This window comes from Lissotriton vulgaris, chromosome 7 (assembly GCF_964263255.1).
Source record: "Lissotriton vulgaris chromosome 7, aLisVul1.2, whole genome shotgun sequence".
Classification (NCBI taxonomy): Eukaryota; Metazoa; Chordata; class Amphibia; order Caudata; family Salamandridae; genus Lissotriton; species Lissotriton vulgaris.
The window spans coordinates 1,650,535,356-1,650,548,905 of NC_141695.1; the positions used below are offsets into that span (position 1 = coordinate 1,650,535,356).

At 44.4% G+C, this 13,550-nt stretch overlaps 1 protein-coding gene across 2 annotated transcripts in view; it reads left to right on the plus strand.

Annotated features, from left to right (window-relative positions):
• The first annotated feature begins 418 nt into the window (after window positions 1-418).
• Window positions 419-13,550, plus strand: part of STX16 (syntaxin 16) — a 91,137-nt gene continuing 78,005 nt past the window's right edge. The window contains exon 1 of one of the 2 annotated variants that reach the window (XM_086932632.1): window positions 419-741. In XM_086932632.1, coding sequence (XP_086788758.1) covers window positions 610-741 — 132 coding nt within the window. In that variant the 5' untranslated portion in view covers window positions 419-609. The remainder of the gene's footprint in view (window positions 742-13,550) is intronic. The other variant, XM_086932633.1, reaches the window with a different exon arrangement.

Below are 13,550 nucleotides of genomic sequence, written 5' to 3' on the forward strand. Positions count from 1 at the left end.
CCGACAAACGTCACACGACGGACATCTTGAAATTAACAGATTTCATAAATATTAAGATAAGAAATACCAACTCCCTTCGCAAACTTAACACATTCGTAGAAATTCCTGCCTCTCACCTTACGAAGTGCACATTTCATCACAGAAAATAATTTAAAGCAATTCATGTTACGTTTCAGTATGTTGCATCAATGTGTATTTTTCCTAGCTTTTGGGCGGTATAGTGCAACTTTTCCGAGGAAATTTACATATATATATACCGTTAGCAGATGCCTAAGACCGGGAACTAGTAGAAAACGTGCAAAACTCTGAAGAACTCTGAAAGGTATGTAGCAGAAGTCATCGTTTCAAGATGGCCGCCCAGTTATCTCTCTAAAGCCGGCGGCGTTATGTCTAGTCCTTCCTCTATGTCCCTAAGCCTGACAGCTCTCCAAACCTCTGGCTCAGTATTGCTGCAGGACTGGTTTCTGCGGCGCGTACCGCGGAATTCGTCAGTCTCTGCAGGAAGCAGGTCTGGGATGCCGGCCCTCAGCCCTTCCATAGTAACGGGATAAGCACCCGTGGGTGGCCCCGTCCCTCGGGCGGGTTGCCCCCTTTCCTCCATCCTTTAACATGGCAACCCGCCGCCTCACCGAGGCCTTCCTGCTGCTGCGGAACAACGCGAGCCAGAGCCGGCAGCTTCTGGCCGAGCAAGTGAGTAATGACTCCTACGGCAGCCCTCTGCGATCAGCAGGCCATGCAGCGGTGAGTCTGCCTTCCTACCCCTCTATAGCCTGCCCAAGGCCTCCTACACTTCATAGTGTGATTTCCGGTTTGCTGTGCTGTCCCCTATTTCTGTAACGCCTGCAAGTATGCCTACTTGCTAACTCCCCCATAGTGCCCTTGCCCTGCTACACCTCCATACCACACATGCATGCCTCCCAGAGCCCTATAACCATCTAAAGCACGCCCTCCAGGACACCCCTCATCTCATTCCCGATTCAACAAATTCACGTCCTGAGAGCTCGCTACGCCTCAGTGGGTCAGGCGACCTTAGTAGAATTTAACCTGCCTATACATATATATCACTATAGGGTAGGTCTTTATTCTTGGCCATAACACGTCATTCCAAACTTGCTACAGCCAGTCACAATAGGTAGCATCTCCAAATATGCTTTGAGGGGTGCCAGTTCTTTTTTCCTAACTTCTGTAGCTTGTGCAGGTGGGATAGTTCCAACATGTTGGAACTATGCCAGAGATGGAACTGCATGCCAGAGATGTAAACAAACCCAACCCATTTCTCTGATCAATTTGGGCGCTTTTATGTAATGTTATAAAATAAAAAGTTGAGTTTATTTCGATGACAAACTATCTCCCATTTGAACTGGGTGCGTCTTTCCTGCTCTATTATAGTAAGCCTAATGGGGTTCAAGGTCCTCCCACAAACGTACAGCCCTCCTTCTCAACCTTTGGCACTAATCTCATCCTAACCCTCTGTAGCTCACCTACTTGATGCCTTTACCTAATTACCCCCTATGCTGCTCTGCCCCGCCAATCATGATCTGCTATTCTATAACATGTCTAACAGTGTGTCTTTGCCTTCTACTTCTCTGGAGAACCTCTTCGGACACCAAACTCTGTGTAACGTGCCCTACGCAGTACTCATCGTAGCTTTCTCTCTACAAATACATGTTGGAATGCCAGTATTTTCCTGCCTATCTATTTCACACCTGCCAGGATGCATTATATATACCTCTTCGGTGTGCATTGTGAGTACGTCCGCACTTGGTTCTAAGGATTGCTACTTGTGTCCACTGTAACATGTCATTTACAGTCTTAAAAGCATAACCGTGAGAAGCGCTTCTCGTATTTTGTTGTGCCCGAGACCCGTCGACCTGCCTACCCTTTTTTTGGCTTCAGTGTGCCCATACGTTCCAGCCCCTCTATAGCCTCCCTGACGGGTGCACATGCGTCACTTTCTAGAATGTCCAAAATCTCCTACCTTGTAGCTTGCTTTCGTTATATCTTTTAGCTTCTTTATTCATGTGAAGGTGTTTCTACTATAGTACTTTTGGAGTACTTCTCCTCGATTCAACTTGGGGAGAGGCCCTTTTTTGCACCCTACTGTGGCACACAATGTCTGTCTTTCTCCTTTCTAGATTATAGACTGGTACCTATAACGTTCAGTGTTGGCCCTGCATATCGTGCCTGATAGGGGTCACCCTTCCATGTTTTATGTTTTGTCTGTCGGCAATATTTCCTTCTGCATCTCTGAACCTGGCAAGCCTTTTGTCTCTCATCACGCTAGTATACACCTGCTAGTACCTTTTGCACTCTTAGCCATTCATATCATATACTCCTTGTCCCCCTGCTGTACTCTGTCTCTACTGTAGGCAGTAATTAATAAAAAAAAATACATAATGGCACACAAGCCCAAAGATTTCTTATGAGTCTTCTGCCCAATGTCGGGGTTGCAATGTATCAACATTGTAAGCTCTTGATTCCAACTAATGTCTCTTTTTTCCCACTCCATATATTTCCTGCTATCTCACTCATGCAAGTTCTTTATTGTCTCTCTTAATTCGCCTGTTACTGATTATGTTTTCATGTCTTTCTCTTCCTTCATTTTCTGTCTTGTACTTCTCTTTTTCTCTCTTGCCCTTGGTCAAAGTTTTACAATGAAAAATAAGTCCTGGTCCCCAAAAATGGGTTCGGCGATCACTACTTGTAGCCACAGACACAAATTAAGCACTGCCCTGTGGGATGCTCTATCCTCCTATCCCTGTATAACTTATGAGCAACTCCATTCCTTGAGTGTCCCTGACCTCAGCACTTTAGTATTCCTATGTGGCTATTGCTTCCTTCCGCTGGAGGCCCTTGTCTTACCCCTTCATCCCATGTTTTTTTACCAGACCTCTCCACCCTTCTATTCCTGAGTAGTGCAAATGTCCTGTTTCCACTCTCTAGTGCGTTTGCCTTTCAGCCAATCTGTTGTTTGCTAGACATAGAGGCTCTTTCGTACTGCTTCTCTACAGTTTGCAGGTGGCAGTGGCTTAGTCCTATCAATCTATTGTGTACCCATGTGGGCAAGTCTTCCCTCCTGCTAATCTCGAATGTGCTTGCTGAAATTCTTCTAGTACCAACCCCTCCATAGAGCTATCCATCTACCCCACAACTCTGTCCAGTGCACCATGTCCTGCGGAGTTCCCATACAGAATGCATTCTGGGTTGCCTTACTCTCCTGTAGTTTGCGTGTGAAGGTATGTGTTAGTCAAATCAATCTGTGATGCTTCTTGAGGGCTTTCTTGACATCCACCCCCTTTACTCTTGTGCTTCCACCCCATTACTCAGCTATAGCTCACCAGTATCATGCCTCAGTACAGCAAACCTGTGTAGATAGCCCTTCTCCTGCCACTCTTCTAGGGGTCTGTGTTTGCTGTCCAAACTTTCTAGAGAGCACCTGAGGGTATGTTTTCTCTTCAGTGCACATGTGAGGGTACGACCTGGAGTGTGTCTGCAGAGGTACTCTGCCTTTTCAAAGTACCAAGAGATGTGTATCTGCCTACACTCCCTCTTTTTGTGTGAATAGTGGTGCAACGTCTTTCCTACCTCTCTACAGCACTTCAGCTGCCCTGTGGTAGCTCTCACACTTCAGTGGATATTTTCCTGCCTGTCCTATGGTCACTTTAACATGTCTGTGAACTGCACCTTTCCTCCAGCCTCTCTGCACCACACCTCCTCGAGTGCGTCCTCCTCCCTACCCATGTAATGAGCTTGCTTAAGTACATTTGGCAAGCCAGGTGAGATTTGTCTTTATCCAAGATCACTATAAAATGCCCCTTGATTCAACTTGCCTCACACCTCTCTATAATATGCTTACAGGGAGAATTCTCTCTTGCCCGATTATCAATTCTGACATCTTACCCCCTTAAAGACCTTATATTGTTTTTTCAGCCTCCTTTCCATATAGCACACCAGTTAATAGTGCATGATCTTACACTTTACTTCTACGTGGACGTTACCAGCCTCAGGATCCCTTGTGCAAATGTGTAGTTAGTCCGCTCTTACCTCCCATCTCCCCTTGTGCTTTGTCTACAGAAAAGACCATTGACCTGCCACTCCAGTATAACAACCTATTTTGATGGGATTAGTGCTCTGGGAGACAGTGCATTTCTATCTCCTGTGACATCTGTGTACACAAGGGAGTCTTGGAGACCATTGCCCTCCCATCTCTAAAGCATGCGTGTGCAGTGACGAGCACCTTGTACAGTTTGATGTGGTGAAACAAGATTTTTGTTAATTTCATAGCAAAGCTTAAAGAGCTGACACTTTGAAGAGGTTGCTTGGGAGAACATGACTCTTAACAATATATATGTGTATCCGGTCTGTAGTTTGTTGAAGAGCTGATTTTGCAATGCCTTATGCCACCTGCCCATCTATATGTATGACGGGGCTGACACCAGCAGCAGACAAAACTAATATCTTCTACACAATGATCTTGGCGAATGACACCTGCTACTATAATACGTGTCGGGACTGCCACCTTCTACAGGCTGCACTGGGGTATCAGACACCAGCAGTCTGATCGTTTTATGTATAATGCATGAACGGGAGCTGACTTTCTGTTAGGTTAGCATGTGGAAATAAATACCTCTTTCTGTGAGTCATAATCGATCCAGTGGATGGCTCAATTTATCTGCACCCTTCCCCATATAATCAAAAAAATCTTACAGAAGAAACGTGTCCTCTTGTGAAACACAGAAGACGCCTCAACACTTAGCAGAACGCTTCTTTTCTCTAAAGTCTGGCATGAAGTATCAGACCAATTTTGAACGCATCATCTCCTTTACCTTCACTGCCAGCAAAACACATTTATTTCAACAGTGTGCAAGTAGAACTGTCACCGGAGGCTTTGCAAGTGCTTAGATGCCAGTTTGTGTGCTAGGGTATTGATAAAACCGAACTGCTTAATGAAAATAAAAAGGTCTGTTTATTAGCTTCTCGCAGTCTGTAGGAAGCATTCACTCATTTTAAAACAAAAGAATGCCATGTTCCATATAAAGTCGCTCAAAATATTTCCCCCTTTTTGTCCTGCACCGCTGTTTGCAAATGCTTGTTCTCTCACTTTATGCCTACTTGAGCAATACGTACACCAACAATTTAACAACGTTTTGTGTACTTGATTTGAGGTTTGGAATTCAAAAGACACCCCCATGTTTTTTGGTAACGAGAGATATGTGGTGCTGTTCACAGCTATACATGTGGTCCACTCAGACCTCTCTGACTACCTAAGAGTAAGCCTCCTCTTTCTTGAGCTTATATACAGTGTTTTTCAAACGTGACAGTAATGTGCAGGCGAATATACCCTGCGTAGAAATCCCATTTCACTCTTTGAAGTGCATCCTTCAGTTCTGCCTTCCTGAGTAGGCGAGAGGACTCTACTTCGTAGACTTAAGCAAATTCACAGCACAGCTCTTAATGTTCTTGTGGGTTTTTAAACATTTTTTTTTGTTGAAAGAATCCTTTTCTCACTCTCGAACCAAGATATTGCATTTCAAGTTCATCCACGCTGTCCACATGGTGTTCCATTCTCAGGTCCGTCTGTCCTCACTTCCAATTTTTCCACTTATACTTAAGATCATGCGTCCAGATTTCTCCAATATAAACTCTCAACTAGCCGTATCGAACTAGGTGGTAAATCCTTCTTTGAGGTTCATGATCATCTCCAGAACTCCCTTGTCCTTCCAAGAAGTGAATGACCTGCAACAGTTCCACAAACAAGTGATTACTTGGCTTTTCTGTGGTGAGCCTTACTTTTTATTTACGATTCTGACTCCTTCAGGTGTATCCACCCTTAGGCCTTGTCTTGGGAGCGCTCTTTAAAATAATGTTCTTTATTTGGCCATCAAGAGTGTAACGCATTTTCTATTCAAACGGCCTTTCAATATAAAACACACTCTATTATAATATTCTGTAGAATGATAATTATACACCCCGTTTGTATTTTGGGAAGGCTTATGAAATATTTCAAGTGAGTTAAATAGCGACATTTCGAGTATTTTTCAAAGTCTCACTATTTCTGTTGCACAGTATTCTGCCTTTTATATCTGATTTCGCTCCTGTCCCTTCTGTGATGGGACAAACTTCAGTTTGATTATGAAAACATATAGTTTTCAATATGTTTCGGTTTTGTTCTCAAATCTTTAATAATGTCCCTGCATATTAGTAGGGAGTTTTGCCCCAGTTGTACCTGGATGTCCTCTTTATCGAATCAAATGTATTGTTTGATGAGGTTCATTAAAAAACAAACTGTCAGACTTACGTTTTCAGTATCCTATATACAGACCACATCCTATATACATTCCCTTCTCACTTTTTAGGTAACCACACCTTTTTATAGGTAACTGAAACATAGCGTTTGATAGCTTTCTAGACATGCCGTTCTAAAGATGTGACTTTTCTCATTGAATTTGAATGTTCCTTCTGACCTGATCTCGCTCTTGGTGGCTGGCATGGCAGAAGGCCACATTTTGATCAACGCATGGCCCATTTAGTCTGCATACTTTAAAATGGGGATTATGGCATAATTTTATTGAGCTTTTAAGTGTATCCCCAAAATTGGCACTACTAATTTAGAAGTGTCGTCCATAGTACCCATGGAATGGTGATGCTCTTATCGAAGTTTGCTGTGTGGTGTTGCATGTCTGTATATCTTGTTTTGTGTGGTGTTTTTTTAGTTTTTTTTTCTCATTGTGTGCAAGGTCTGGCCTATTTACTACATTTTTAAGTGCCGTTTGTAAGGCAGGTGTGCAATAGTTTAGAGGGCACACAAGATATAATGCAGTTTAAATTTAACGTCTGGTATTTATATAGGGCCGCCGACTTTATAACAAATGCAGATTTACTGGCTACTATTGAACAGTGTGAAGTGCATGACTGTCAATGTAGACTTTTCATACGTTGTCAAAATGAAAAAAAATATGAGATGGGTGAATGTGAGTATTTTCCACGGGGATATGTGCTATAGAACTCTACAAGAATCTCATTTGTTATTTTCTTATTTTGGAGCAGTGGTGATAAAAGCTGGTGTGGGAGTTCATCCATACTCTGGAGATATTGAAAGAATGCGCATTTGCAGGTTTTCCCCTGGCATTTAAAAAAAATCTTGCTGTTAGGGCTGGGTTTGGCTCTGGGTAATATGAGATAATATACTTCCTAGTAAAGGTAGTCCAATTCCTTGGTAAGGACTATCTTGCAGATGAAGTGATAGGTGTTTATAAAGTAACTGGTCCGATATGGGGTGCTAATTCAGCTAAGTGAGATCAGACTAAATGTGGTAGAACGTTTTGATTTCTTCGACCGGCCAAAGTGGCTGTTTATTCCCGCCCCACCCCCGCTTTCCAGCTTAACTTGGTGCATGACAATGTGTTTGTTTTCCCGATTTGAGCGCGTTTTCCAGAAGAAAAAAATTCTCGCAGACCGGCCCACTTTTAAGGGCAGGCACAACCCTTTTGATTCATTGGCCATCAGACTGGTGTGTTGTGTTGTGTTCATCATTGGAATTGTAGTCTGGTAATTGCTCCGCCTGAGCCTTCGTGAGCCCTTGATGGTTCTTTTTGTACTAAAGTGTCTGTATCCACCATGAATGTGATTAGTAAAGTTAAGAGAACACAGCCATACTACAGTTGACTGCGAGTACGCTTCGAGTGGCAAGGCTTTCTGGCATGTGGAGGGAGAGGGGGGGACGCCGCGAGCAGCAGAGCCGCAGCCCCTCCCCCAGGAATCCGGGACCCTTTAAATTGAACCTTGCGCCTCCCGCTCTGCGGGAGACGCTTCGAGTGGCAAGGCTTTCTGGCTTGTGGAGGGAGAGCGGGGGACGCCGCGAGCAGCAGAGCTGCAGCCCCTCCCCCAGGACATCGGGGAGGATATAAAGAAGGCCCCACTTCCACCACGCTGACCGCACCGGGCTAAGCCCGGGCAAAGTGCGTGCCGTCTGTGGCCGTCTGTGGCCGTCAGAGGCCAAAAGAGGCCAGGACGGGCCACCCCCCGAAGTCCCACAAATGGGTAAGCGAAAACGATTATGTAATGGGGGACAAGGGGGTCAAAAAGCAAAAGTACAACGGAAATCGGATTCAATCATTTTATACTTGACCTCAGCTGTGGGCGTTATAAGTAAAGAGATTGCCAACGCAGAGAAGGAACTGGGACTGAGCTCTTCGGTAACATCTGCAGATGGGCCCGTCCCAAATGATATGATTACACCTGGGGCACTTCCGGAGACCCAGATAGCACAAAAAGTTCCCACGACTGCTAGGGAGGAAGATGTCATCGGAGTGGAGGTAACTAGTGAGGTCATCTCGGCCTCTCAGCCCCAACCTGAACAGCTAACTGGTTCAAGTGCACAACAGATTACAGGTAAACAAAGCCCAAAGAAATGTGCAAGAAAGACAAAACACGTTATCAGTCCCCACAGCAACAATGAACATGCTATTTTTATTAAATTGAGCGACAAACTAGAGGAAATGTTCAACTCACAATTAGAACCTGTTTTAGTGGGAATCGCAAAAGACATTGTGGACATGTTGAACATATGCGTCTCAGGACTATTAAAGAGATGTGATGTAATTGATTCCTTTGTCAAAGACTATGAATTATTGACGCAAGCACAGCAAGCGCATACATCTGGTATAGGGCGTAAGGAAAGTTATACCACAAATGTCCAGCCAACCATTACACAGGTTAAAGCTACCGCAACACTAGTTAATAAAGAACTGAGTACGACCACTATGCCACATGTTTTGGGGAACCCTCCCTTACTTACGGTACATGCTGATAACTGCGTAGGGCAAAAGATTTTTGAAAAGTCATCATAATGTCAATAAGAAGCCATTAAAACCCTGTGAGACCAAGTTGCACCTTCCTCCTGAAGCAGTCCCCTTGGTGGCCGTACTTACAGGAGTACCTCCGCTAGAAATAAATTGTAGAGAATCCACCCAGGAGCTCTTAAGAAAATCTAGGAACTGGTGTACGCAGTATTCTAGTGGAGAGATAGATATTTCTTCATGTATTAGCATGGTCAGAAGGGTAGAATGGGTTTGTCATTGCCCCATGAGCGGGGTAGGGGATTTTATTGTTGTAAATTTTAATAAGTATGATGTAGCTGGCAAACTGTTCTGGGATGGATCTGACCTAACAAATGCCGGCATTAGGCCATTGCCCTTGGGCTGTTTTTATCCTCCGCCCACTATGCAGAGGAATGTTCGTCCCATTCCTTCATCGTCCCCACTACGGAGAAGAAATTTCACCTCACTGACTGGTGAAATTCCTGCTCCTCCCCAAATCAAAGCGCACCCATTCCAGAATTCCCATGTGACCCCGAAAACATATACGGGGCCTGAAAGTTCTCAGGGCATGGGTTTAACTTTGACTAATCGTTTTTCTCCTTTGCTCCATCTGGAGGAGAACAATTGACTAGAAATTACACACCATACACCAGGAGTGGACGTTACTGACCAGACCCATTTTACCCCTTGTAAAATCCTGAGTTGGAATATTGCTGGAATAAGGTCGAAAAGAAGGGATGAGAATTGGTTGGTATTTTTAATGTTCTATGACATAATAGCACTTCAAGAAACTTGGGATACATCAAATAGTTTCTTTTTAGATGGATATAGCCACTTTTGCATCCCTGCAAAACCTGGCCTGGCCGGTAGAGCTAAGGGAGGTCTAGTACTCCTCTTTACCCTTAAATTGAACAGTACTTTAAAGCAGCTAGAGTCAGGTTCTCATAACTGTTTAATAATAGTTATCAGTGACAAAAACATTTAAAATGCTATTTATCAATTTTTATAATTCATGTGAGAGGGATTTTATAAATCAATATTTAGTTTCTTTATAGGATTTTCTTTCAGGATATAGATCCAAACAAAACACTTTTGTGGTCATCCTTATGGGTGATTTTAACATTCACCCGTGCGGCCTAGATTGTAATATTGAAGAACACGAAGGAACCCCATATTCGGTGTTTACACACTTTGAACACACAAAACTAGGAGAGGCCCTGGAGAACCTATTGGCCAATATGAACCTCTTTGAATCAGGGTGTGATGAAGGTGGAACAAGGGCATCTACGTTTAAAGGAAAAGACTCGGGCACAGTTATAGATTATATTTTTTTGTCATCATTCATTTTATCTAGGGTTATATTGTACAAGGTTGGAGTCTCTGTTTTTAGTGATCACAATCCTGTGATTATAGAGGTGGCGCCAGGAGTTGTTTTGGGATTTAAAGAAACACAGGTTACGGGAATTAGTAACCTGACACCAACAGAGCAGGGCAGAAGACTAAAATTTTCAAAGGTGATCCCGGAAACCTTCCTGTTGGAAGTTTTGACTAAGGTCGAAACTGAGGTAGCTATTTTTCTGGATAATTCAGCCCGAGTATGAAGATAGTTGGTGCATTAACCAAATAAACACTGACTTGATGGTCAAAAATAGACCCTCCAGTTATCAAGGTAAAAGATGGTTCGACAGTAGCTGTTCCAAGGCACACTCTGCCCTGCTCAAAGCTATGAAAGAAAGACCCAGAAATAGGGATCGGATAGCAATATTAAGAAAGTTATACAAACAGGCTATCCAAGCACGTAAACAGATCAAGGAGGATGCCTGGAATAAACTTCTATCAGATAAGGCCCAACGGGACAGTGAAATTTTGGTCGACTATTAACAAGCCTTTTTAGGTCTCACCTATTAATCCCGCAAGGGATAATAGACGAGAGTATAGTGGGCAAACCAAGGTCTGAAACCATTGCGGATTTCGGACAGTTCCTGTGGTGCACTCGTGCGGAAAGCGCGTCCACATCAAAGCCATCAGCCTCCCTCCCACAGGCATCTGTTGCTTCCCCAGCGTGCACCGTGCGCGCTCGGCCTCACTTCTCCTCCCCCCTAATTACATCCCTGCTTTCACTTTCACGGCCGCGAGGCCATTCCCCCGCCCCCTGCTTCACACTTCTAAGGAATGCGCCCCGCGCCCCATCACCATCCTTCCCCTCTGGTGCCGCACTTTAGGTTTGCAAAAGACACACAATTGAGCATGGCACCCGCTTTCATAGCACGGCCGCGCTTTATCTCATCTGATGTGTTTAGCTTCAAGAATGGCGGCCGCGCCATCTGCGCTCCTCACCGATAATATATTGTTTTTTAAAGCACCATGGTTTTAAGACAGTGTTGTTTTTTTGAAAAGTGAGACATGCTTCAAGTTTGAGAATGGCGGTGGTGCATTTCTTTTGTTATGCATGGTTCGGCGAAATCAATCAACACAAGTCAACAATGTTGCAAGCGACTTGCAGCCCCTCATCACCATCCTGCCCCTCTGGTGCCGCACTTTAGGTTTGCAAAAGACACACAATTGAGCATGGCACCCGCTTTCATATTAATAACGTGGGCGCCACACTTAATATTTTAGCAGGAACCGTTCATATTATTGGGCAGCAAAGTCAAGTAATCAGCCACCACAAGGGTTGCGAGCCAACCAGCACTGCAAACTGGGCACTGCATCCCGGAACTCCTTTCCACACATGCCCAGTCTAATAGACAAAATCATGCCTAAATATCGGTCATCAAGGAGGCCAGCCGCTCACCTAACATGCATAGTGTGGTTTATACCCCACGGTCCTCCACGGCCGGGAGCGGCATGCTACACCCACACGCAGCTGCAGCACAGTTCTACCCCCTATTGTCGTCAGCCACTCAGCACCATAACCCTAGGATCTGCTCCCATCACCCGCGTCACAACAGTAAGGGTGCTTAGAGTATTACGGCAGCAGTTAGGTGCCGAAAGACGACGCAGCTCACAGTGTCGGCCTGCGCTATCGCAACGTTGCTCCTGATCTTTCACTCCCCGGGGCAGCCATCTAATGTGGAGGGAAAATAGCTTATTGTTTGGTAAATCTTGTGACCCAGTACTACATAATTTTGTATTTTGAAATCTGTTCAGGTAGGCATATCAAGGCTAAAGGTCTTGCCTACGGGACAAGAACTAACAGCTTGTTCAGTGTTTAGCGTTGTTGTAAGTGTTGTCCGTCATCTATTATAGCTCTGGTTGTTATTCTACAGGCCAAGACTTTCAATTACAAGCAACGCTCTCAACAGCAGATTTTGTACCAACTAAGGCACTACATGCCTCTAGCTTCACCGCTCCGACCACTTGTTTATAGCACTATGGCGATCCCAAAAGTCCTGCTGCATTAAAAAAAATTGCATAGCAAGTGTTATTATTCCCCAACGCAGTTGTACTCCTTCTATCGACCCTTATAGGATTAAGGTACAACTCATCTCCTTTGGTGTGCAACCTGTGAATGCAAGTATATCCCAGCAGCAGGAGCCTAACACACTCTGCTATCTTATAAGCTAAACAGAGGTGTGTAGGGGTGGTGTGTGATATTCCTTTGTGATGAGTGAATAGATTGTCATGCTATGTTCATTTAGCACCCTCAGTTGGAGCTGCGGTGCATCACCACATCATCACTCAGCGATACCACAGCATCACTCAACACCTCCACATTATCACTCAGCACCACCATATTATCACTCAGCACCTCCACATTATCACTCGGAACCACCACATTATCACTCGGCACCACCACTCAGCAGCACCACCCCAGCATCACTCCGCGCCACCCCAGCATCACTCCGCGCCACCCCAGCATCACTCCGCGCCACCCCAGCATCACTCCGCGCCACCCCAGCATCACTCCGCGCCACCCCAGCATCACTCCGCGCCACCCCAGCATCACTCCGCGCCACCACCATCAATCTGTGCAACCATTCAACAGCAACTGGTTCAAATATGTTCTCTCAAAGTTTCAAGCTTATTTACAAAAGTTTAAGCTATTGCCATTATAAATTACCATCACTTTTATTTAAGTATTTATTTAAGTATTAATTATTTAAAAAAATTAAAAGCCATTGTTATTTGTAATATCAATACATCTAAGTCACGTAAATACAAAACATGTTGCATTACAAATGCTATAGGTGTCACATTTGCGAAAGTTATAACTATTGGCATTGTAAATGACAAAGCTATTAATTTAGCTATTTTCAAAACCAACACATAAATAAAAAAATTGTCATTTACAAGACCAGTAGCTCAAACTTTCATAATGTGAGACCTATTGCATTGCAAATGCTTGTTTCTCTGGGGCAGAGAATTCCCCTCTGGAATGTAATATACCAGATGATCGGTGGCTAGCTCATTTCGGGAATATTTACGGGATCCAGGGGCATGAGATCCTCTCAACGGTTATATATTTTCCACAACCAGCTGCCCCTCTAGTTTTTGAGGCATCAAATGTGGAAAGAGCGATCGTTGAGTCGCTAAAGAATAAGGCGCCGGGCCCAGATGGGGTACTGGCGGACCTGAATAAGAGTGCGCCTAAACTCTGGGCTAAGATCTTGACACACGTTTTTAACGCGTCAGGATCAAATAGTTTTCCTGCATCTTGGGCCAAATCTATTATTATTCCGGTTTTCAAAAAGGGGCAGGGGGGGACCCCTCTTGCTGTAGGCCTATTTC